This window comes from Ascaphus truei, chromosome 13 (assembly GCF_040206685.1).
Source record: "Ascaphus truei isolate aAscTru1 chromosome 13, aAscTru1.hap1, whole genome shotgun sequence".
Taxonomy (NCBI): Eukaryota; Metazoa; Chordata; class Amphibia; order Anura; family Ascaphidae; genus Ascaphus; species Ascaphus truei.
Window position 1 is genome coordinate 10,297,326 of NC_134495.1, and position 26,284 is coordinate 10,323,609.

At 52.9% G+C, this 26,284-nt stretch overlaps 2 protein-coding genes across 3 annotated transcripts in view; one reads left to right on the forward strand and one right to left on the reverse strand.

Annotated features, from left to right (window-relative positions):
* Positions 1 to 26,284, reverse strand: part of RSPH14 (radial spoke head 14 homolog) — a 104,599-nt gene that overhangs the window by 4,893 nt on the left and 73,422 nt on the right. The window lies entirely within an intron of this gene.
* The window catches only part of GNAZ (G protein subunit alpha z), an 87,026-nt gene continuing 60,987 nt past the window's right edge, over positions 246 to 26,284 (forward strand). Inside the window, exons 1-3 of one of the 2 annotated variants that reach the window (XM_075568446.1) lie at positions 246 to 463; positions 21,667 to 21,830; positions 22,138 to 22,975. In XM_075568446.1, the coding sequence (XP_075424561.1) occupies positions 22,253 to 22,975 (723 nt within the window). In that variant the 5' untranslated portion in view covers positions 246 to 463; positions 21,667 to 21,830; positions 22,138 to 22,252. Of the gene's footprint in view, positions 464 to 21,666; positions 22,976 to 26,284 lie in introns of both variants that reach the window. The other variant, XM_075568444.1, reaches the window with a different exon arrangement.

Here is a 26,284-nt window from a genome sequence, read left to right on the forward strand (position 1 = left end):
TACACGAATATATGGTGTTCAGGACATTTTTGGAGCCCCAGGTATCCTATTGCTGGACTATATCCTGTGAGAGAACAGCCTGTGATCCTTACACCCTCCCCCTGTATGACACAGCAGCCTCACTCCTCCCCCCATTCAGGACAGCCCTCTCCCCTCCCTCCTCTGTCACAGAGCAGCCCCTCTCCCTGCTGCTCCCTCCTCTTGAATCATAGGACAGCCCCCTCTTCCCCTCCTGTATTACAAGACAGAGCACCCCCCCCCCCCCCACCCCTTCCCTGCTGTATGACAGGACGGCTCCTGCCTCTCTATCCTTCTGCCAGGGACTGTACACCATGAAGGGCTAATGCAAAAGGAAGCAAGACGGAAAACCAGCCCAGGAATTGCACTGGGGGTCTCCTGCCTGCAGAGACCAGTGCTGATGTGGGATCTACTGGATGGGTCCCAGAGGTGGCGGTTGCAGTAGGTAAGAGGGGGTGAGGGTGGTTGAGCACCTTGCTCCTTACTGACCCGCCCCACAGATAAGTCGCTGCACCCAGGCCCCTCTTCTCACAGGGGTTGAGGGAGAGATGGAGATGAGAGAGGAGGTTGCAGGGTGCGGCTGTCACTGATACACCAAGTGAGGCAGGAGAGGGCTGTGTGCTTCAGGGTGGGTGCTGGATGTGAGAACATGTCTGGATGGAATATGTGTGCGTGGATCAGGTATGGGGGCCTGGCTCCTGTGTTCGTGGTGACCTTCCCCAGTGAAGCTGCATTGTAGCAGCATCTGCTGCTATTGCCTTTCTCTGAAGCCTCATTGCCATATAGTTGAATTGCTTTGCTTGGTAGTGTGGCAGAGTAACGCTTTATTGGATACAATGAGGCTGAACTTCGCCGGACAGACTGGACAAGCACTGGTTTAGTCACTGCATCGTGGTGAAGCGTTACTTGGCTGGATTCGTTGTTGGTTTGCCAGATACATTGTGGTATATTGTTGGATACTTTGTGTTAGTGTTGGATAGACAGATATATTGTGGTAGTATTTTTCTGTGGCGGTTTGTCGGATACAATGTGGCAGAGCGGTGGTTTCCTGGATACGATGTGGCAGAGCGGTGGTTTGCTGGATACGATGTGGCAGAGCGGTGGTTTCCTGGATACAATGTGGCAGAGCGGTGGTTTGCTGGATACGATGTGGCAGAGCGGTGGTTTGCTGGATACAATGTGGCAGAGCGGTGGTTTGCTGGATACGATGTGGCAGAGCGGTGGTTTCCTGGATACGATGTGGCAGAGCGGTGGTTTGCTGGATACGATGTGGCAGAGCGGAGGTTTGCTGGATACGATGTGGCAGAGCGGAGGTTTGCTGGATACGATGTGGCAGAGCGGTGGTTTGCTGGATACGATGTGGCAGAGCGGAGGTTTGCTGGATACGATGTGGCAGAGCGGTGGTTTGCTGGATACGATGTGGCAGAGCAGAGGTTTGCTGGATACGATGTGGCAGAGCGGTGGTTTGCTGGATACGATGTGGCAGAGCGACGGGTTTGCTGGATACGATGTGGCAGAGCGGTGGTTTGCTGGATACGATGTGGCAGAGCGGTGGTTTGCTGGATACGATGTGGCAGAGCGGTGGTTTGCTGGATACGATGTGGCAGAGCGGGGGGTTTGCTGGATACGATGTGGCAGAGCGGGGGGTTTGCTGGATACGATGTGGCAGAGCGACGGGTTTGCTGGATACGATGTGGCAGAGCGGTGGTTTGCTGGATACGATGTGGCAGAGCGGTGGTTTGCTGTATACGATGTGGCAGAGCGGTGGTTTCCTGGATACGATGTGGCAGAGCGGTGGTTTGCTGGATACGATGTGGCAGAGCGGTGGTTTGCTGGATACGATGTGGCAGAGCGGTGTTTTCTGGATACGATGTGGCAGAGCGGTGGTTTGCTGGATACGATGTGGCAGAGCGGCGGGTTTGCTGGATACGATGTGGCAGAGCAGAGGTTTGCTGGATACGATGTGGCAGAGCGGTGGTTTCCTGGATACAATGTGGCAGAGCGGTGGTTTGCTGGATACGATGTGGCAGAGCGGTGGTTTGCTGGATACGATATGGCAGAGCGACGGGTTTTCTGGATACCATGTGGCAGAGCGACGGGTTTTCTGGATACCATGTGGCAGAGCGGTGGTTTCCTGGACACGATGTGGCAGAGCGGTGGTTTGCTGGATACGATGTGGCAGAGCGGAGGTTTGCTGTATACGATGTGGCAGAGCGGTGGTTTCCTGGGTACGATGTGGCAGAGCAGAGGTTTGCTGGATACGATGTGGCAGAGCGGTGGTTTGCTGGATACGATGTGGCAGAGCAGAGGTTTGCTGGATACGATGTGGCAGAGCGGTGGTTTGCTGGATACGATGTGGCAGAGCAGGGGTTTGCTGTATACAATGTGGCAGAGCGGTGGTTTGCTGGATACGATGTGGCAGAGCGGTGGTTTCCTGGGTACGATGTGGCAGACAGGTTTGCTGGATACAATGTGGCAGAGCGGTGGTTTGCTGGATACGATGTGGCAGAGCAGAGGTTTTCTGGATACGATGTGGCAGAGCGGTGGTTTGCTGGATACGATGTGGCAGAGCGGTGGTTTCCTGGATACGATGTGGCAGAGCGGTGATTTCCTGGATACGATGTGGCAGAGCAGAGGTTTGCTGGATACGATGTGGTAGAGCGGTGGTTTCCTGGATACGATGTGGCAGAGCGGTGGTTTGCTGGATACGATATGGCAGAGCGACGGGTTTTCTGGATACCATGTGGCAGAGCGACGGGTTTTCTGGATACGATATGGCAGAGCGGTGGTTTGCTGTATACGATGTGGCAGAGCGACGGGTTTTCTGGGTACGATGTGGCAGAGCGACGGGTTTTCTGGATACGATGTGGCAGAGCGGTGGTTTGCTGGATACGATGTGGCAGAGCGGTGGTTTGCTGGATACGATGTGGCAGAGCGGTGGTTTGCTGTATACGATGTGGCAGAGCAGAGGTTTGCTGTATACGATGTGGCAGAGCGGTGGTTTGCTGTATACGATGTGGCAGAGCGGTGGTTTGCTGGATACAATGTGGCAGAGCGGTGGTTTGCTGGATACGATGTGGCAGAGCGGTGGTTTGCTGGATACGATGTGGCAGAGCGACGGGTTTGCTGGATACGATGTGGCAGAGCGGTGGTTTGCTGGATACGATGTGGCAGAGCGACGGGTTTGCTGGATACGATGTGGCAGAGCGACGGGTTTGCTGGATACGATGTGGCAGAGCGGTGGTTTGCTGGATACGATGTGGCAGAGCGGTGGTTTCCTGGATACGATGTGGCAGAGCAGAGGTTTCCTGGATACGATGTGGCAGAGCGGTGGTTTGCTGGATACGATGTGGCAGAGCAGAGGTTTGCTGGATACGATGTGGCAGAGCGGTGGTTTGCTGGATACGATGTGGCAGAGCAGAGGTTTCCTGGATACGATGTGGCAGAGCGGTGGTTTGCTGGATACGATGTGGCAGAGCAGAGGTTTGCTGGATACGATGTGGCAGAGCGGTGGTTTGCTGGATACGATGTGGCAGAGCAGAGGTTTCCTGGATACGATGTGGCAGAGCGGTGGTTTGCTGGATACGATGTGGCAGAGCAGAGGTTTGCTGGATACAATGTGGCAGAGCGGTGGTTTGCTGGATACGATGTGGCAGAGCGACGGGTTTGCTGGATACGATGTGGCAGAACGGTGGTTTGCTGGATACGATGTGGCAGAGCGGTGGTTTGCTGGATACGATGTGGCAGAGCGGTGGTTTGCTGGATACGATGTGGCAGAGCAGAGGTTTGCTGGATACGATGTGGCAGAGCGGTGGTTTGCTGGATACGATGTGGCAGAGCAGAGGTTTGCTGGATACGATGTGGCAGAACGGTGGTTTGCTGGATACGATGTGGCAGAGCGACGGGTTTGCTGGATACGATGTGGCAGAGCAGAGGTTTGCTGGATACGATGTGGCAGAGCAGAGGTTTGCTGGATACGATGTGGCAGAGCGGTGGTTTGCTGGATACGATGTGGCAGAGCAGAGGTTTGCTGGATACGATGTGGCAGAACGGTGGTTTGCTGGATACGATGTGGCAGAGCGACGGGTTTGCTGGATACGATGTGGCAGAGCAGAGGTTTGCTGGATACGATGTGGCAGAGCAGAGGTTTGCTGGATACGATGTGGCAGAACGGTGGTTTGCTGGATACAGCGGTTTCCCACAAAACACTTGTGCGCATATTTCTCTGCTATGAACATGTTTATTGGTTCCATCGTTGTAGCGCGTTGTTCCTCGGGCAGAGAATGTAGGGCTGGGTGAGGGGGCAGCACACGTTAATAAAAATGGGTCTAAGTATCCAAATACATGCATTACAAGAGAGTTTTATTAACAAAATTCACAGAGACGCAGAATCAGAATGTTGTGTTGGGCTAACTAACCCCTCCATAACTAACCCCTCCATAACTAACCCCTCCATAACTAACCCCTCCATAACTAACCCACCCATAACTAACCCATCCATAACTAACCCCTGCATAACTAACCCCTCCATAACTAACCCTTCCATAACTAACCCCTCCATAACTAACCCCTCCATAACTAACCCCTCCATAACTAACCCCTCCATAACTAACCCATCCATAACTAACCCATCCATAACTAACCCCTGCATAACTAACCCCTCCATAACTAACCCCTCCATAACTAACACTTCCATAACTAACCCCTCCATAACTAACCCCTCCATAACTAACCCCTCCATAACTTCTTCTATAGCTACCCCCCAAAATGACATGGTGCTAAAGTCAAAATTCACACAAAGTACCTTGCTACATTGGAATATGTTTACAATGACTTCACATAACCGGCACAGAGGGTTTTCTGACATTATATCATTTCTCCCCTCACTACTGAAAATATATATTGCTAGAAGACACTTTCAAGACCGTGAAACCTAATGAACAAAAACACTGGAGTGATGAGCGACGCCCAGAACACCCAGACACTGCATATTCACTGGTTTAGCTCTTCTTTCTGGGTAAGGCGACTGATGTCACTGCATGGAAGTCCCAGGCAGGACACGGATCGCTCTCCCACAAATGCTGCGCTGTTAAAATATATTGCAGAGTTCTTTAAATCCGCGCAGTTATCTTGAGCTCTGCATCACCACGTGAATTTCTGCTTGAAATCACCAACTGATTCCCGTTCATGCGTGTCTGCGAAACCTACAAGAACAAGTGTTAGCCTTCCATCTGACTATGGGGGCAGCTGAAGAATGTATATTCACTCAACTTGTCAAACAACAAGGTTGTTTTATTTAAGAGTGTCACATAGGGTGAGCAGGCGAACCAGTGCTGCTTTCTGGTGACGCCAAGCAGGGGGATCTATAAATGGGCAGATCAGAAAAAGTTCTAAATCACTTGGAACAACCCCACATTCGGTCTGATGCCTGCACCCAGGTTTGACGTCTGGCTGAGAGATTGGCAGCAGCCAATACATGAGATGCCAAGCATGACGCCTACAGAATGTGACATTTCCTGGCATGCTTGTCAGATAGACCATTGGAGAGAGAGAACACCGAATATCTGGCACTGTGTTTTGCGATCGATTGGCAAGACCTATCTAAAACCGCACCTCTTTAACGAAGCATATGGGTAGCTTCGCTGGCTGATACTATACATCTCCTGCACTGACCTTGGCCCCTTGCAGACGCACTTACCAGAACACCTTCCTACTGTCTCTGTGCGTTCTTCTTACTTACCACTTCGATTGTAAGCTCTTCGGGGTAGGGACTCCTTGGCCTATTATTTTGTCTGAAGCGCTTATTCCCATTGTGTTATAATATTATGTCACATGTATTGTAAAGCGCTGTGTTCCTGGATGGCGCTATATAAATAACGATAAACATAAATACATTTATCAGAGCTGCACTGAATAAGTAGAACTGCAGCTTTAACCTTCTCTAAACTATTTTGCTCTCTGAGCAGAGCTTGCTGCGGCCCCGGTGTCTGCGCTACGCGAGCCGGCCAGGCTGGAGGCGCGTGCAGCTCTCTTCCCCGGTCTGTGCAGAGCTTGCTGCGGCCCCGGTGTCTGCGCTACGCGAGCCGGCCAGGCTGGAGGCGCGTGCAGCTCTCTTCCCCGGTCTGAGCAGAGCTTGCTGCGGCCCCGGTGTCGGGGCTACGCGAGCCGGCCAGGCTGGAGGCGCGTGCAGCTCTCTTCCCCGGTCTGAGCAGAGCTTGCTGCGGCCCCGGTGTCTGCGCTACGCGAGCCGGCCAGGCTGGAGGCGCGTGCAGCTCTCTTCCCCGGTCTGAGCAGAGCTTGCTGCGGCCCCGGTGTCGGGGCTACGCGAGCCGGCCAGGCTGGAGGCGCGTGCAGCTCTCTTCCCCGGTCTGTGCAGAGCTTGCTGCGGCCCCGGTGTCTGCGCTACGCGAGCCGGCCAGGCTGGAGGCGCGTGCAGCTCTCTTCCCCGGTCTGTGCAGAGCTTGCTGCGGCCCCGGTGTCGGTGCTACGCGAGCCGGCCAGGCTGGAGGCGCGTGCAGCTCTCTTCCCCGGTCTGAGCAGAGCTTGCTGCGGCCCCGGTGTCTGCGCTACGCGAGCCGGCCAGGCTGGAGGCGCGTGCAGCTCTCTTCCCCGGTCTGTGCAGAGCTTGCTGCGGCCCCGGTGTCTGCGCTACGCGAGCCGGCCAGGCTGGAGGCGCGTGCAGCTCTCTTCCCCGGTCTGTGCAGAGCTTGCTGCGGCCCCGGTGTCTGCGCTACGCGAGCCGGCCAGGCTGGAGGCGCGTGCAGCTCTCTTCCCCGGTCTGTGCAGAGCTTGCTGCGGCCCCGGTGTCTGCGCTACGCGAGCCGGCCAGGCTGGAGGCGCGTGCAGCTCTCTTCCCCGGTCTGTGCAGAGCTTGCTGCGGCCCCGGTGTCGGTGCTACGCGAGCCGGCCAGGCTGGAGGCGCGTGCAGCTCTCTTCCCCGGTCTGTGCAGAGCTTGCTGCGGCCCCGGTGTCTGCGCTACGCGAGCCGGCCAGGCTGGAGGCGCGTGCAGCTCTCTTCCCCGGTCTGAGCAGAGCTTGCTGCGGCCCCGGTGTCTGCGCTACGCGAGCCGGCCAGGCTGGAGGCGCGTGCAGCTCTCTTCCCCGGTCTGAGCAGAGCTTGTTGCGGCCCCGGTGTCTGCGCTACGCGAGCCGGCCAGGCTGGAGGCGCGTGCAGCTCTCTTCCCCGGTCTGTGCAGAGCTTGCTGCGGCCCCGGTGTCGGTGCTACGCGAGCCGGCCAGGCTGGAGGCGCGTGCAGCTCTCTTCCCCGGTCTGAGCAGAGCTTGCTGCGGCCCCGGTGTCGGGGCTACGCGAGCCGGCCAGGCTGGAGGCGCGTGCAGCTCTCTTCCCCGGTCTGAGCAGAGCTTGCTGCGGCCCCGGTGTCGGGGCTACGCGAGCCGGCCAGGCTGGAGGCGCGTGCAGCTCTCTTCCCCGGTCTGAGCAGAGCTTGCTGCGGCCCCGGTGTCGGCGCTACGCGAGCCGGCCAGGCTGGAGGCGCGGGCAGCTCTCTTCCCCGGTCTGAGCAGAGCTTGCTGCGGCCCCGGTGTCGGTGCTACGCGAGCCGGCCAGGCTGGAGGCGCGTGCAGCTCTCTTCCCCGGTCTGAGCAGAGCTTGCTGCGGCCCCGGTGTCGGGGCTACGCGAGCCGGCCAGGCTGGAGGCGCGTGCAGCTCTCTTCCCCGGTCTGAGCAGAGCTTGCTGCGGCCCCGGTGTCGGTGCTACGCGAGCCGGCCAGGCTGGAGGCGCGTGCAGCTCTCTTCCCCGGTCTGTGCAGAGCTTGCTGCGGCCCCGGTGTCTGCGCTACGCGAGCCGGCCAGGCTGGAGGCGCGTGCAGCTCTCTTCCCCGGTCTGAGCAGAGCTTGCTGCGGCCCCGGTGTCGGGGCTACGCGAGCCGGCCAGGCTGGAGGCGCGTGCAGCTCTCTTCCCCGGTCTGAGCAGAGCTTGCTGCGGCCCCGGTGTCGGGGCTACACGAGCCGGCCAGGCTGGAGGCGCGTGCAGCTCTCTTCCCCGGTCTGAGCAGAGCTTGCTGCGGCCCCGGTGTCGGGGCTACACGAGCCGGCCAGGCTGGAGGCGCGTGCAGCTCTCTTCCCCGGTCTGAGCAGAGCTTGCTGCGGCCCCGGTGTCGGGGCTACGCGAGCCGGCCAGGCTGGAGGCGCGTGCAGCTCTCTTCCCCGGTCTGAGCAGAGCTTGCTGCGGCCCCGGTGTCGGGGCTACGCGAGCCGGCCAGGCTGGAGGCGCGTGCAGCTCTCTTCCCCGGTCTGAGCAGAGCTTGCTGCGGCCCCGGTGTCGGGGCTACGCGAGCCGGCCAGGCTGGAGGCGCGTGCAGCTCTCTTCCCCGGTCTGAGCAGAGCTTGCTGCGGCCCCGGTGTCTGCGCTACGCGAGCCGGCCAGGCTGGAGGCGCGTGCAGCTCTCTTCCCCGGTCTGTGCAGAGCTTGCTGCGGCCCCGGTGTCGGCGCTACGCGAGCCGGCCAGGCTGGAGGCGCGTGCAGCTCTCTTCCCCGGTCTGTGCAGAGCTTGCTGCGGCCCCGGTGTCTGCGCTACGCGAGCCGGCCAGGCTGGAGGCGCGTGCAGCTCTCTTCCCCGGTCTGTGCAGAGCTTGCTGCGGCCCCGGTGTCTGCGCTACGCGAGCCGGCCAAGCTGGAGGCGCGTGCAGCTCTCTTCCCCGGTCTGTGCAGAGCTTGCTGCGGCCCCGGTGTCGGTGCTACGCGAGCCGGCCAGGCTGGAGGCGCGTGCAGCTCTCTTCCCCGGTCTGAGCAGAGCTTGCTGCGGCCCCGGTGTCGGCGCTACGCGAGCCGGCCAGGCTGGAGGCGCGTGCAGCTCTCTTCCCCGGTCTGAGCAGAGCTTGCTGCGGCCCCGGTGTCGGGGCTACGCGAGCCGGCCAGGCTGGAGGCGCGTGCAGCTCTCTTCCCCGGTCTGAGCAGAGCTTGCTGCGGCCCCGGTGTCGGCGCTACGCGAGCCGGCCAGGCTGGAGGCGCGTGCAGCTCTCTTCCCCGGTCTGAGCAGAGCTTGCTGCGGCCCCGGTGTCGGGGCTACGCGAGCCGGCCAGGCTGGAGGCGCGTGCAGCTCTCTTCCCCGGTCTGAGCAGAGCTTGCTGCGGCCCCGGTGTCGGGGCTACGCGAGCCGGCCAGGCTGGAGGCGCGTGCAGCTCTCTTCCCCGGTCTGTGCAGAGCTTGCTGCGGCCCCGGTGTCGGGGCTACGCGAGCCGGCCAGGCTGGAGTCGCGTGCAGCTCTCTTCCCCGGTCTGAGCAGAGCTTGCTGCGGCCCCGGTGTCGGTGCTACGCGAGCCGGCCAGGCTGGAGGCGCGTGCAGCTCTCTTCCCCGGTCTGAGCAGAGCTTGCTGCGGCCCCGGTGTCTGCGCTACGCGAGCCGGCCAGGCTGGAGGCGCGTGCAGCTCTCTTCCCCGGTCTGAGCAGAGCTTGCTGCGGCCCCGGTGTCGGGGCTACGCGAGCCGGCCAGGCTGGAGGCGCGTGCAGCTCTCTTCCCCGGTCTGAGCAGAGCTTGCTGCGGCCCCGGTGTCGGGGCTACGCGAGCCGGCCAGGCTGGAGGCGCGTGCAGCTCTCTTCCCCGGTCTGAGCAGAGCTTGCTGCGGCCCCGGTGTCGGCGCTACGCGAGCCGGCCAGGCTGGAGGCGCGGGCAGCTCTCTTCCCCGGTCTGTGCAGAGCTGCAGAAGGAAAGGCGGGCGTGGCGGGAGCGCAGCCATGACGTCATCCGGAAGGTTCACCCTCATTGGCTGAACCGTGGGGGGGCGTGGCCAGTGCTCCGAGGCCAATTCTGAAGACAGTTTTTCTGTCTTCAGAAAAATCTGGGCGGCCAATGTAGGTAGTGGGCCCGGCGCCATTGAGGGACGGCTCTTGTCCCTGCAGCGCACGCCATAGCGGGCGCTGCAGCAGGTAGCGGGGGTCTAGCATTTGGCCAGCTCCCCGCTGGCTACTGCAGCGCCCGCTGTGGCGGACGCTGCAGGGACAAGATCTGCCCCCTCAATGGGGCCGGCCCGCTGCGAGGGGGGGCCACCGCGCTGCGCGGTTTTTCCAGCCTGCATGAATATTGTGAGGGGAACTAGTGACGGAGCGCTAGGCCACGCCCCCCGGCGATTCAGCCAATGAGGACGAACTTGCCGGGTGATGTCATGGCCGCGCCCCTGTCATGCCCCCCCCCCCCGTGTCTTTCCCCCTGCAGCTCTCTGCAGACCGGGGAAGTCGGCTGCACGCGCCGCCAGCCTCGCAGACGCGCGTGCAGCGCAGGCACTGTGGCCGTAGCCTATGAAACCAGCCTCGAGGTGGCAGAGAGAGAAAGGAAGGCCTACCAGCTCGCAGCACCTACCTGCTGATCAGTGTATGTGAAGGATCAGGACTTTGAGCCAGCGTACTTAGCCTGACTCATAAGTGTTGAGTTGCAACAGCAACTGCTTGTAAGGGGTGCGGGGGCAGGCTGAGAACTGGCAATGGCTCTCATATATTATATGAAACGCCGTTTTATTTGATCCAACGATGGGCTGTCATTTATTTTTAAATCAAATACCATTAAAAAAAGATAATGAAGGTTTAGATCCCTGCAGCTGCCCTTGTACCCTTAAGGCAAGGATTCTCAACTCTAGTCCTTAAGATGCCGCAACAGGTCAGGTTTTTAGGATATCCCTGCTTCAGCATAGGTGGCTCAATCAGTCCCTGCTTCAGCATAGGTGGCTCAATCAGTTTCTGCTTCAGCGCAGGTGGCTCAATGAGTGGCTCAGTCTTTGACTGAGCCACCTGTGCTGAAGCTGGGATATCCTGAAAACCTGACCTGTTTGGGGGGGGGGGGGCTTGAGGACTGGTGTTGAGAACCCCTGGATTGAGGTATAAAAGGGATTTTTAGCAAAGCCTCGCTCCCTAAATGATTGAGACTGCTTTCCAATGAGTGAAACCACAGGAGTACAAATAAATGGCAATGAGCGAGACTGGCTTAAAGAGCAAACCAAAATCTGTGACATCATCGTGAGGCAGAAGAAATAAAAATGGCCGCTGGTCGGCCATATTGCGAGAAGAAATGACCATCGTTGGACAAGGATGGTACCGGACCAGATTCCACGGGAAATTTTAAACGAAAAAGACAATGACCAAGAGGAAGATGGGAGGATGAAATCAGAAAATGTGAAGATGACGATTCTTTTTCCTGTCTCTCTGGGTAATACCCAGCATGCACCTCTGCATTGTCTGAACCTTCTGAATTATCTTTGCATTTAGGGTCCAAGTTTCACATCCGTACGTGAGCGCGAGCAGAACACGGGTTGAACACTTTCCTCTTGAGGCGCGGTGGGAGATTCCTTTGAAAGATTGTCCTTTTTCTTCCAAACGCGCTCCATCTCTAAACGCGCTCCATCTCTAAACACGCTCCATCTCTAAACGCGCTCCATCTCTAAACACGCTCCATCTCTAAACGCGCTCCATCTCTAAACCAGCTCCAGCTCTAAGCGCGCTCCATCTCTAAACGCGCTCCATCTCTAAACGCGCTCCATCTCTAAACGCGCTCCATCTCTAAACGCGCTCCATCTCTAAACCAGCTCCAGCTCCTGGCGACCTTGGGCAAGTCACTTTATCTACTTGTGCCTCAGGCACCAAGAACATAGATTTTAAGCTCTGCGGGGCAGGGACTGTGCCTGTAACATTCCTAAGAGCTGCGTACCACGCGCTATCCTGTCATTGTGTGACACGCTGAGTCCCATTGGGAGAAAAGCGCTATATGAAATATTGTTAATGTTGTTATTATTATTATATATTAACCCCTTTGTAGACCTTAGTCGCCAGCTTGCCAGGGGTTAATATATTAAAAAGATGTTAAAAGTTTATTTCAGGAACCTTTATAATCTAGTCTAGGTATTCAGCTTCTCATAAGTCTTACCTAACATTAGGTATATAACTCAACGTTATTTCACAGCGTTAACCTTAGTGGATAAGATATGCTTATAATTATGGCTCATTTGCATATCATTTTCACTAACGACTATTCTTTTCTTCAGTGAATACTGTGTTGCTATTAACGTGACCTTATCCAAGGTCAGGGGTGGGGGGCAACCCCAGTCCTCAAGGGCTGTCAGGATATCCCAGCTTCAGCACAGGTGGCTCAATCTGTCCCTGCTTCAGTGCAAGTCTAAGGCTAAGGTCCCGTTGCACGCGTCCGCACGGCTGGCTTGCTTGCCGGCGGCGCGTGCAACTCGCTGTACCGCGATCTGCGGTCTACAGGATACTTTTCTCGGAGCGGTGGGCGTGGCCAAACGGGTCGGGGGGGGCGCGGCCATGACGTGAGGGGGCGCGGCCATGACGTGAGGGGCCGGAGCGGGAGGTGGGCGGGAGTGGGAGGATTGACAGGGAGGGGGGCGCGTGGCTTGAGCGGAGGGACCCGCTACTCTTCCCCCCCCTCCCTCCACGGGCTGCCACGGGCTGCAGGTAAGTAAAAGAACACACACACACGCAGGCACTCATACATACATACATACACACACACACACACACACACAGACAGAGACAGGCACGCACACAGACAGGCACACACATACACACACACACATACACACACACAGACAGGCACTCACGCTGCTTTGACTCCACACTCCTCCCCGCTCCCCGAAGCCTCTCCTCCTCCCGCAGCCTCCCCTCCCCATTGGCTCACAGCCACACCACGTGACGCGTCAACGCTAGGAAACACCATTCTGTTGTGTCTCCTTGCGGCTGACGCGCCACAGCGTGTAGTCAGCTGTGCAGCCAGTGGGGACCGGGACCGGCTCGCAAGGATTCCCCTGCTGGTGGGGAACTCGCTACATTGCCGCCCGCGCCAACGAGCGCAGCGGGTCCCAGGCCTTAGTCTTTGACTGAGCCACTGATTGAGCCACCTGTGCCTTAAGTCGGGATATCCTGATACCTGCCCTGTCGTGGCCCTTGCCCACCCCTGTCCTAGGTTAATATGACGTTAAAGAGTGTAACGCGGCGTAGTGAATATTATTCTCCTGTGAGTTGTATTTTGGCTTCTCCAGAAACAAAGCCAAGTCTTGTGAAGTCCACCAGACTCCCTCCTCCTTGCACGTGGACATTGCTGGTGATAAAGGATCGGGATGCTGGCTTCCTGGGCTCTATTCCCATACGTGCACAGCAATGCTGCTGCCAGCTCTGCTTGTGAAGAGAGCCCACATTCACAGCTCTGGGGGAGGATTCATATGTGGGTAGATGGGATCCAACATGGCAGCAGTAAAAGAGCAGGCAAGGACTGCTTCTGCACTTCTGCATTGCTAATCTGTTCTTTAGGTATTGAAAGAAAACAATTTGCCATCATTTCTTGTGAGATTTGCCATCTCCTGGAAATGTTCTGTTCTCATTTCCACCTTCTCTCAACTGCAGCCAGACACAGGGGCTGCCCTGGCCCCAAGTCATTGTGCATAGACTTCCCCGTGTAACATGCCTGTCAGCATCCTGGGCACATGCAGCAAACACACTTAGCACAGGTTGGGTTAGGGCTGTGAATAATACTCAGGACACTGTGTGTCAACATGCAGAGTGGCTATAACCAACTTGGAAATGAATTGGTTACATTTGATTAAAATGCTCAATGACATAATATGAGCTAACTGAGCCCTCATGGTGTTAACACACACACACACACACACACACACACATACGCGCGCGCGCGCACTGCCTCACACTGAGGCTGAGAGTGCAGGGAGCGCCTGGAGTACTAGGTGCAATTATCAGGAGGTCACAGACCATAACTGACCTTAGCACATTTCCTGGTGCAAGAGGCAGCCTGTGGAGAGTAGAGCAAGCAGCCAATATAATATGGGGTGACACGGCTACTAATAGGCAGGTGAGCCTGGAGTAAAGTATGCTGCCAGTCAGTTTACTGTTCTCATTTTAAGGCTGTAGTTATGAGAGTGGGGCTTATTTAGATGTGGTGAGGGGGGGAGGTGAGACATCTCTGTTCTACCGCAATACAGCAAATATTGCTAATGGGACATTATCAGGCTCCAGCCCTGATATAATGAGCTTGTTCTCTCAAATTCCACGTGTTGCCTTACACAGTCAAAATACAGAAACAATATAACAGAAAGGGAGATGCTAGGAGGCGTCTGTCCCAAACAGGCACTGTACTGTGTATCTGTGTTAATGGATGTAGCACTGAGCTCTGTCTGTCTTTCATGTTCTGTCTCTGGTTTTAAATATATATTGCCATGCTCAGTAGCACTCTTTTTTGATACCTATATGCATATATATATATTGTGGTTATTCTGGGGTTTCAATATGAGCTTATGGGGGTTCTGTATGTTTTGCAATTCTGTTCAGCTGGTCCTAGCTGATTTGGAGGGTGGCTCCTCCTTCCCAGGTCAGGTTGAAACTCACCCCCTCCCACTTTTAAATGGTTAAAAGCTCACTCCACTTCACCTTCCACACTCATGGGAACCTGCATACAGTTTGATTGCGACAAATCTAATACAGCGTGCTTTTCCTGGTATTATACAGGTTAATAAGAGCTTTAATCAGACTTAGAACTATGCAACTAATTTTGACAGATTTATTATAAATCATTCTTCCTGGTAATGTACAGGTTATTAAGAATTTATATTAGTGTTAGGACCCTTGAGACTTGGTCTGCCTTGGAGGGGCTCAAGGGCTTACAACACTTTGGCCAAAGAGTTAAACTAAAAGACCATTTTATTAAAAAGATATATATATATATATACATGTAGAGGTATCAGTACCGTGTTAGCCGAGCTTCAATAATCAAAAAATAAATAGATGATACCGTTCTGTGGCTAACGAAATGCTTTTATTTGTGCGAGTTTTCGAGATACACTGATCTCTTCCGGCGATGTTACAATCTACATCTACATTGTAACATCGCCGGAAGAAGAGATCAGTGTATCTCGAAAGCTCGCACAAATAAAAGCATTTCGTTAGCCACAGAACGGTATCATCTATTTATTTTTTGACTATATATATAATCAAATCCCAAAATACATAAAAAAAACAAAGACCCTTATTCTGCAACATGAGAACCGCTCCGATTTGGTGATATCGCGCGGGGAGCCCTGTTTATACAGAATGGGCCTACCGTGTTACCGTGTATCTGTGTCATTGGATGTAGCACTGAGCTCTATCTGTGTTTCATGTTCTGTCTCTGGTTTTAAATATACTTTTTGGTAAGTGCCTCGTCTACATAATAGTTTAACATTTTGAGAGGGGGGGGGGAATTCTAATTTTGGGGATTTTTTTTGCAGAAAATGCTGAATCTGTAAATATTTAAACACAGAGGTCTGGGGTCTCATATCTGGTTTGTAGCTCTTGAAAACGAAGGCATTTCCCGTTATGTAATAAGTCGGCAATTGGCCTAATATTTTTAGTAGCTTTGAATTGATCTAATTGTTTGGTATCACATCCTTGGGGAAAATGTGGGTTGTTAAAAAGAGGAATAAATTGCGAGGGGGTTGATATACGTTTAAATTTGCTCTTAGACTTCGACCATACTTCCCATGTACATCTCATTGGTCCCAGCTCAAACTGTTTCACCTGTAGATCCTTTTTTTCCCAGGGTCCAGAAGGACATCAGCAGAGAGAACGTTCTGGCGTACTGAGATTCAATGGCTAACCAGCAATAATGGGCTGGGTCGGCACTCTAGATCACCACCTGCCGTAATTGGGCCGCCTGGTAGTACTTTGTGATATCCGGGACGCCCATAACCCCCTCTTATTTTTGACGTGAGCATAACTGATCTGGCTGTGCTGGGCCTTTTGCCCTGCCAGATGTAGTGGAATATTTTATTTTGTAGGTTTTTTTTTCATTCAGATCCAGGTACCCAGACCGGGAGGGTCTGGAAGTGATATAATAACCTCGGGAGTATATTCATTTTGACTGATATTATTCTCCCGATCCACGACACCTGAAGTCCTTCCCAGTCTGCCAAATCTTTGTTGATCTTATTGAATAGGGGTGGGTAGTTGCTTTGATATAAAGAATGGTAGTACCTAGTCATATTTACTCCCAAATATTTAATATGCAATGTTCGACAAACCTATACATTTGCTCGCCCCGGGCGAGTGGATTTAACTCCCGGGCGAGTAAATATTGGCCCAAGCAGCACACGTTTGGTACTAGGTGGCGAGTAGATTTTTTTGTGTGGCGAGTAGATTTTTTGGTGATTTGTCAACCACTGTTAATATGAGAGGAACTCCATCTGTAGTTGAAATTCATTTTTAACAGTTTAACCTCAGGGTCAGGGAGATTCAGGTTTAGGGTGTCTGACTTATCATTATTGATTTTATACCCTGAGATTTTCCCAAAATCCAACAAGACCTTTTGGAGATTGGGTAGAGAATTCTGGGGGTTCGTTAGTGTTAAAATAATATCATCTGCAAAAAGAGAAACGTTGGAACTTGTTTTTCCAATTACTATACCCCGTATATTTTCATTTGCTCGTATATTCGCGGCTAAGGGTTCAATCGTTAGGGCGAATAGAAGTGGGGACAGTGGGCATCCCTGTCTTGTGCCATTCTTAATTTTTATTGGGTCCAACCCTTTCCCTGGTAGCTTAACTAAAACTGTAGGGTTTTGGTATAATGCGCATACTCCTTCCAGAAATGCGTCTTTAAATCCAAATTTCTGCAATGTTTTATCTAAGAAAACCCAATCTATTCTATTGAACGCCTTCTCTGCGTCTACACTTAGAAGGATAGCTCTGGTTCCAGTGAGATGTACATGGTCCACTATATTTATTTATATTTATTATTTTTCGAGTGTTATCTGAAGCCTGTCTACCCGACACAAATCCCCTATGTGGATCAATCTTGGCAAAATAGGATTTAGCCTGTTCGCCAGGATTTAGCTGTATAATTTCAGTTCGTTGTTTAGAAGAGAGATCGGGCGATCGCTGCCGCATTGCATGGGGTCTTTACTCTCTTTGTGAATAATGGCCAGATTAACAGTTGACATGGTCGAGGGGATTGGTTTCCCCTCTAAGAATGAGTTATACATCTCCAGTAGGAATGGGGAGAGTGTAGCTAGAACATTTTTATAACAGACGTTGGTGAATCCATCAGGGCCAGGGGACTTGGATATTTTTAGTGCTTTAACTGCTTCAGCTAGTTTGGTTTGAGTCATCTTTCCGTTTCAAGCCTTCGATTCATCTTCGGTGCATTGGGGGAGATTAGTCTTCTAAGTACAGCTAAACCCCGTTATAACGCGGGTCTCGGGGTCCACCCCGAGACCACCGCGTTACTAACGGGGTCGCGAGAAAAAAAAATGGCCGCCGCGCTTTAGCGCATATTCATCCCGCGGGACAGGAGATGGGAGCGGGCATGTCCCTCCGCTCCCCGCTTCCCCCTGTCACCGCGGGACAGGCCGCGGGGCAGGAGATGGGAGCGGGGATGTCCCTCCTGTCCCCGCTTCCCCCTGTCACCTCGGGACAGGCCGCGGGGCAGGAGATGGGAGCGGGGATGTCCCTCCTGTCCCCGCTTCACCCTGTCACCGCGGGACAGGCCGCGGGGCAGGAGATGGGAGCGGGGATGTCCCTCCTGTCCCCGCTTCCCCCTGTCACCTCGGGACAGGCCGCGGGGCAGGAGATGGGAGCGGGGATGTCCCTCCTGTCCCCGCTTCCCCCTGTCACCTCGGGACAGGCCGCGGGGCAGGAGATGGGAGTGGGGATGTCTCTCCTGTCCCCGCTTCACCCTGTCACCGCGGGACAGGCCGCGGGGCAGGAGATGGGAGCGGGGATGTCCCTCAGGTCGCCGCTTACCTCAGAACCATGCTGCCTGCATGGAGGTTGTAGCGGGGGGTTTCTTCTCCCCACCGCTGTCCCCGGTGCTCCCGCTGCCTGCGCGGGAGGAGGGGGGGGAGCGGGTGGTGGTGCTGGTCGCGGCCCGTCTGTGTAGAGTGAGAGAGTGTGTGTGTATGTATATATGGGAGAGAAAGTGTGTGTGTGTATATGGGTGTGTGAGTGTGGGTAAGTGTCTGTGAGTGTGTGTAAGTGTCTGAGTGTGTGTGTAAGTGTGTGTAAGTGTGTGTGAGTGTGTGTGAGTGTCTGTGAGTGTGTAAGTGTGTGTGAGTGTCTGTGAGTGTGTAAGTGTGTGTGAGTGTGTGTGAGTGTGTGTGAGTGTGTGTGAGTGTGTGTGAGTGTGTGTGAGTGTGTGTGAGTGTCTGTGAGTGTCTGTGAGTGTCTAAGTGTGTGTACGTGTGTGTAAGTGTGTGTAAGTGTGTGTAAGTGTGTGTGAGTGTGTGTGAGTGTCTGTGAGTGTGTAAGTGTGTGTGAGTGTGTGTGAGTGTGTGAGTGTGTGTGTGTGTGTGTGAGTGTGTGTGAGTGTCTGTAAGTGTGCGTGAGTGTGCGTAAGTGTGTGTGAGTGTGCGTGAGTGTGGTCAGTGTGTGTGCAGTGTGTCAGTGTGAGCAATGAGCAGTGTGTGTGCAGTGTGCAGTGTGTGTGCAGTGTGGCAGTGAGCAATGAGCAGTGTGTGTGCAGTGAGTGTGTGCAGTGTGTCAGTGTGAGCAATGAGCAGTGTGTGTGCAGTGTGCAGTGTGTGAGCAATGAGCAGTGTGTGTGCAGTGTGCGTGAGTGTGGTCAGTGTGTGTGCAGTGTGTCAGTGTGAGCAATGAGCAGTGTGTGTGCAGTGTGCAGTGTGTGTGCAGTGTGGCAGTGAGCAATGAGCAGTGTGTGTGCAGTGAGTGTGTGCAGTGTGTCAGTGTGAGCAATGAGCAGTGTGTGTGCAGTGTGCAGTGTGTGTGCAGTGTGGCAGTGTGAGCAATGAGCAGTGTGTGTGCAGTGTGCGTGAGTGTGGTCAGTGTGTGTGCAGTGTGTCAGTGTGAGCAATGAGCAGTGTGTGTGCAGTGTGCAGTGTGTGTGCAGTGTGGCAGTGTGAGCAATGAGCAGTGTGTGTGCAGTGTGCGTGAGTGTGGTCAGTGTGTGTGCAGTGTGTCAGTGTGAGCAATGAGCAGTGTGTGTGCAGTGTGCAGTGTGTGTGCAGTGTGGCAGTGAGCAATGAGCAGTGTGTGTGCAGTGAGTGTGTGCAGTGTGTCAGTGTGAGCAATGAGCAGTGTGTGTGCAGTGTGCAGTGTGTGTGCAGTGTGGCAGTGTGAGCAATGAGCAGTGTGTGTGCAGTGTGCGTGAGTGTGGTCAGTGTGTGTGCAGTGTGTCAGTGTGAGCAATGAGCAGTGTGTGTGCAGTGTGCAGTGTGTGTGCAGTGTGGCAGTGAGCAATGAGCAGTGTGTGTGCAGTGAGTGTGTGCAGTGTGTCAGTGTGAGCAATGAGCAGTGTGTGTGCAGTGTGCAGTGTGTGTGCAGTGTGGCAGTGTGAGCAATGAGCAGTGTGTGTGCAGTGAGTGTGTGCAGTGTGCAAAAAAAAAAATGTAAAAAAAAAAATTTTTTAAAAAATTTTTTTTTTTTTTTTTTTTTTTTTTTTTTTAAAAACGGGAGCCACGGGAAAACCGCGTTATAACCGAATCGCGGTATAACGAGGCGCGTTATAACGGGGTTTAGCTGTACTTAGTTATAACCTCTAAGTTTGTGGCAGTGAAGTTCCTCTAGAAAATACACAGAGACATTTTTAATGTATTATAATGTAATAAGCATTTTGTTGTTTCTATAGCAACCATTTACAAAGTCACATCCCCTTCCTCTCCTGAAACAGGCTCTGGCACACCCCTGTTTGAGCCCTGCCCTCTCTCTAGCAGTGCACCAATTGTATTTAGTGACTGCCTGGTCACATGAACATCACCACAGAACTGTGGATTTTTGGTCCTCTTCTGTTCTACTGACAGCCACTTGGTGACCCCCCCCCCCCCCCCCAGCCGAATCTTCGCCGATTGATCACAGGAGAACGGATCGATCGGCAACTTAGCTAATTACTTATCATTGTTTGGATTGTATTGATGCACATATTCAAGGGGGGGAAAATGGCAGCTTGGATGCTGCTTTAATGTCCCCACAGCAGCTTATATTAAATCCCATTGTATATTTGCAAATCTGTATTTTCTATATGCTTTGGGTTCACCAGCGACATAGTGTTCTCAATGTTAGGGGCCAAATTGAAACCGATTTTGGCATTCTGGCAAATGCCGCCATTTTCCTAACTTAAAAAAGTAGCGAATGTCAAGAAATGTCCGTTTTGTGGGCGACCGTTTCCCCCAGCTGTGCCCGGGTTGCCTTTCTACAAGATGGGTCCCGAAGCCCCCCGATGTATCCATGTGTGATAGCAGAGGGTAGTAAGTAAACAGCGGGAGTCCTTGAAATCAGATGAGCAGTTTGCTGGCGGCCTGGACACTTGGGACAAAGGGAGAGTGCTTCAGTGTGAAGGTGACAGTGTCCGTGTGAAACCACTAATTACACGTGTGCCCGGAGTGCTGTAGCTATGGGACAATCCCTGTATGACTCACTGCCGCAAGCCTGGAGCTGATATTACGTCTGATGTATATGAGCATAATGATACAGAGATACTAGTAATAATCTATCTGCGGCGTTGGGACGCTCCCGCCCGACAGCTGCACCTCACATTTACCTTGGGTAAACGTACCAAAGAGAGAGCTGGAAAGAAAACCAGATAAAAGATGGCTGTGTGAGAGCCACGGAAGAGACCTGCAAAATGTACTTACTTGTTCAAGGTAAAACAATGACCGTGCAAGCTCTCAGGAGCAGGGCCCTCATTACCTCTCTGTGTCTGTGTGTGCGTGTTTGTATCGAACTGTTTATGTAACATACATAACGCTGTACCGCACTGTGGCATATGTGGGCGCTTCACAAATAAATCGTGATAATAATAATGACATCAAAAAGAGCGAGAGAAAGACAGTCTAGCCTCATTACCTCTTTGTGTGTGTGGTGTGTGTGTGTGGTGTGTGTGTGTGTGTGTGTGTGTGTGTGTGTGTGTGTGTGTGTGTGTGTGTGTGTGTGGTGTTGAAATGACTACATTTGAGACAGAACGTCGGTGTGCGTCAGTGTGACACAGAGGACATGCTGCAGTCTGGAATGTATGAGCCCTTACCCTCTGCCTTCGCTCGACCCTCTGTATGTATTGATCCCACTAGATACGAAGCAGGGTATGGCTTGACCAAAGGGACGCCTGCCAGAGATTCTATTGTTTCCTGCACCAATCAATATCTTTCTCCTTGCGTAATCCGCTTCCCCCGGGGATCAATGCTTATTGAAAAACTGAAACATCCATCGTTCCCATGGCTTGCAAATGATAACAGGGGGTGAGGTACACCCAACACCCAGGAGCAGCAGTAACGCGGGGGGGGGGGGCAGGGGGAGAGCATCAGGGACTGTGGTTCCTTCTCTCAGTAAAACTTGGTCTGAGCGGGGCAAGGCTGGAACAGGGTTGTCTGACCACAGACAGCCCGGGCGAGGGCACACGCACCCTGTGTTGTGGTGTTCCTGATAATGCATGGGTATCGGGCAGCTGGGTACTGCCTTGATTTGCTTGTACAAAGAGGCAGACATTTCTCAAGGTTTTCAGAGCCATGATTCGTGCCCCTAAAGCTCGTGCGCTTCTGAGATCTATGATTTTGCGAGGATAGGACCCGCCTGCTGTGTGGGACCGTGGGGGGGGGGGGGGGGGGGGAATGTGATGCACAGGTTGGGCCAAAATCAGGCGACGGGACACACAGATCTACAGTACTTATTCCATGCTCGCTTCTCTTTGTCTGTGACAGGTGCAGAGCTGGTTCCGCTTTGGGTCATTGTCAGGAAAGAGGTTGAAAGAGAGGAAAAAAAAGAAAAATCGAAAAGGCCAATGGAATAGAGGAGACGGCGGCCACAGGATCTCGCGCTATACCTAGCAGGGTTACCATGGCAACCGGAAAATACAATTAAAAAGGCAAGTGAGGCAGAAGCAGAGCAGATGAGTAGGTTGCTCCTTACCTTTGGACAGAAGGAAGTGAAATAATTATGCACAGGAGAAAAGGATATTTGACGGATCCGGTCACACAGCGGAGAAGGGAAGTGTCCTTTCATTAAGAGAGGAATGTGCCACTGCCTACCGCCAGGAAAGGGGAGTGCCATGACATCTGCTGAGGAGACCATCTGCCTTCAGTTGCATTGCTCCCTGTTTTCACACCCCTGCTGGGACTGAGCCCTTTGGTACGGTCCATCAGGTATTGGATAGTTCTGTTTTTCTCCCACAGGGTGCACCTGGCACGAGGATTGAAAGATACTGCATCTCTCTGACACAGGCAGAGAGGAAGGATAGAGAGAGAGAGAGAGAACATCTTCGCTTCCCTGGCTACCGCCTGCTATACCATGGGATGTCGGCAAAGTGCGGAGGAGAAAGAGGCAGCGCGTCGCTCGCGCAGGATTGACCGCCACCTGCGCTCTGAGAGTCAGCGCCAACGCCGGGAGATCAAGCTCCTGCTCCTGGGCACCAGCAACTCGGGCAAAAGCACCATCGTCAAGCAGATGAAAATCATCCACAGCGGCGGCTTTAACCTGGAGGCCTGCAAGGAGTACAAGCCGCTCATTATCTACAACGCCATCGACTCGCTCACTCGCATCATCCGGGCACTCGCCACGCTCAAGATCGAGTTCCACAACCCCGACCGGGCCTATGACGCGGTTCAGCTCTTCGCCCTGACCGGCCCTGCGGAGAGCAAGGGCGAGATCACGTCTGAGCTGCTGGGGGTGATGAAGCGATTGTGGGTGGACCCCGGTGTGCAGGAGTGCTTCTGCCGCTCCAACGAGTATCACCTGGAGGACAACGCTGCCTATTACCTCAATGACCTGGAGAGAATTGCGGCCGTGGAGTACATCCCCACGGTGGAGGACATCCTGCGCTCTCGCGACATGACCACGGGCATCGTGGAGAACAAGTTCACCTTCAAAGAGCTCACTTTCAAGATGGTGGATGTTGGGGGCCAGCGGTCGGAGCGCAAGAAGTGGATCCACTGCTTCGAGGGTGTGACCGCCATCATATTCTGTGTGGAGCTCAGCGGGTACGACTTGAAGCTTTACGAGGACAACCAGACGGTGAGTTCAGGCAGAGGGCCGGGGTGGGATGTGCAATGTGGGGACGGCAGACGTTCACTTTGACTGCTTTGTTACCCTTTATGAGCTGCGTTACTGTCACGTGTAGAATACTTCTTTTTTTCCCTTAAGGCATGCTGGTAGTGTGTGTAGCACTGCACATAGAATGCCGGCACTTAACCTCATACCACTTCAGAGCCCAGCATCTTTACAATAAGCCTGTGCATTCTTACTAGAAGGATAAATATGATGGTAACCCGACTCATGTAGTTCTCAGCTGGAAATACCCCATAATGTTATACGTTTCTCTGAGCGTAGTGACACCAAACACACCACTGCTAAGTGAGCTATAACAAGTCCTAATAACTTCAGTTTAAATGTGATATTACAGCTCTGTTCACGGCTGCATAACAGCAGGGTGTTGGGTGGTAGAACAGTGTTTAGACCTCTCTGGTAGGCACACAGAAGTGAACCTGCCGGTCAATACAGAGCATTTCATAAAAGGTATCTCAGGCTCGCTATGGGGTAGGGGTGGCCAACTCCAGTCCTCAAAGGCCACCAACGGGTCAAGATTTTTAAGGATATCCCTGCTTCAGCACAGGTGGCTCAGTCATTCTGACTTAGCTACTGATTAACCCACCTGTGCTGAAGCAGGGATATCCTGAAAACCTAACCTGCTGTGGCCCTTGAGTTGGCCACCCCTACTATTGGGCAAACATTAGTCGAGGGCCAGTGGCAGCGCACCTCCAGCAGTAAGGAATTTCTGATTGGCTTGTAAGATGCAGGTGTTTTGCAGGTATGGATCTCTAAAGGTGCAGTAACCCAGGAAGTATTCCCTCCCCCTCCAAGAGAAATAGTATTGCATTTGCTTTTTACCCCACCCGTGTTTGAGACCACACAACCAGGTGACGCGGCAAGGGTGAGCACAGCGGCAAGGGTGAGCACAGCGGCAAGGGTGAGCACAGCGGCAAGGGCTCCCATGCCTAATGGTGCTCCTGGGTTCCTCTCCTACAGAAGCACAGGCCTCTTAGCAAAGCGATGCATAGTATGCTCCTCTGGTACTCGCTGGGTTAATGCTTTATACAGGTGTTGAACACTGGCTTCCACGGGTTATATAAAATAATACGTGAGATGTGTTATAGCCCAAGCCTTTAAGTGAGTTATCTGATTTGTGTTATGCAACCCCATGTATTATTCCATGAATCCCATGGGGCATTATCCCATCTTCTCTTGTTCTCTCTGCCTTTGCTCTCTCTCCTCGGGCCAGATGCACTGAGCTCCGTTAAATCAGGGCCAATAACATGTTGGCTAGTGAACGGACGTCATTTTCCGTGACTTTGACGGGCATCTGCTAAGCTAATTAAATACTAAAACAACGTCCGTCCGTTAGGGCCTTCGATAGACTATGTCAGCCGCGGTGGTAACCAGCTAAGTCCCTGGCGCGATCTGCAGGTACCACGTTACACACATTCTAATGAAGATACCAGGTATATAATGCAATATAATATATACCTGGAATCTGCCTTTACTCAAAATATATTAACCCCTGAGAAGCCATGAAGGCATGCATTATGCATACCTTCATAGTCACTAAGTTAGCCAAGGGGTTAATACAAACATCCCAACTAGCTTACTAACCATTGTATGGCATAGAGGTACAACTGCTATGACATACAAGTGGTTAATCCCCCCGGGTGGCCTAACTTTCCTACCTGGGCACCTACCTCCATAACCCACCCCCACTACCTCCAACAAACCAACCCCCCCCCTTTATAATACTGTCCCTTAGCTCTACAAACCAAACTTGACTAATAAGGCTAATTGTCAATATAAACAAAAGAAACCATTACACCACGAGCAACTTTTTAAGATACAATTACGCATAATCTATATATTTTTAAAAAAATCAAACATTTCAAAGTTTTAAAGAACTGGATGAGTGTCAATGGGGCTACCTAGACTCTCAAGAAGAGTCCAGGTAGCCACAATGGCACACAATTGGTACCTACATGAAATGTTGGATTTACTCCATCCTAGTAGACGACTGCCATCTTCAGGGCATGTGCTCTTGGGAACCAATCCACCAAAAAAGGACAGATGCCCAAACATAAAAAATACATTCCACAGGCCTGATGGCCAGAAACCATTAACAAAAAGTAAAAAAAACAACACATTTTTAAAACAACCCACAGGCCCAATGGGCCCAACATAAACAACAACCCCCCCCCCCTCCCCAAGCAAAACAGATAATGTTAAATCAATCCAGGCCCAATGGCCTACATGTATTCCGAGGCCATCCATGGCCTGGTGACGAGGGATCCTCGTCTTGTCAGACACCCTCGATCCTCCATTGATTTGAAGAGTCTTCATCTGTAAGTATTTCTTCTTTGGGCTTTTCTTCTGGTCCTCTATACGTCTTCTTTCTTCTGGTCCTCTCTACGTCTTCTTTCTTCTGTTCCTCTATACGTCTTCTTTCTTCTGGTCCTCTCTACGTCTTCTTTCTTCTGGTCCTCTCTACGTCTTCTTTCTTCTGGTCCTCTCTACGTCTTCTTTCTTCTGGTCCTCTCTACGTCTTCTTTCTTCTGGTCCTCTCTACGTCTTCTTTCTTCTCGTCCTCTATACGTCTTCTTTCTTCTCGTCCTCTATACGTCTTCTTTCTTCTCGTCCTCTATACGTCTTCTTTCTTCTCGTCCTCTATACGTCTTCTTTCTTCTCGTCCTCTATACGTCTTCTTTCTTCTCGTCCTCTATACGTCTTCTTTCTTCTCGTCCTCTATACGTCTTCTTTCTTCTGGTCCTCTATACGTCTTCTTTCTTCTGGTCCTCTCTACGTCTTCTTTCTTCTGGTCCTCTATACGTCTTCTTTCTTCTGGTCCTCTCTACGTCTTCTTTCTTCTGGTCCTCTCTACGTCTTCTTTCTTCTGGTCCTCTCTACGTCTTCTTTCTTCTGGTCCTCTCTACGTCTTCTTTCTTCTGGTCCTCTCTACGTCTTCTTTCTTCCGTGGCCTCTGCCACATCTTCCGGTCTTCTGCGAGAGCCCCGGCCTATTATAGGGGCTAAGGCGGTCTCGGAAGACCTTTAATGGCATCACATGGTGCAGCATACCAACCAGGTCAAATGGAGGATAACAGGTGCTCAAATAGTTCCAGAATATGATTGTAAATGTCAGTAGTATACAGACATATGAGTCAAACTGTTGCAGGGAATGGGTAATAGGATGTGTGAGTATCTTGTACCGGAAAGGACAAACCCCCCTGAAGGCGACACTGAAAAAAATCACCTTGCTGCAACCTCATTGGAGGTAAATAAGCAA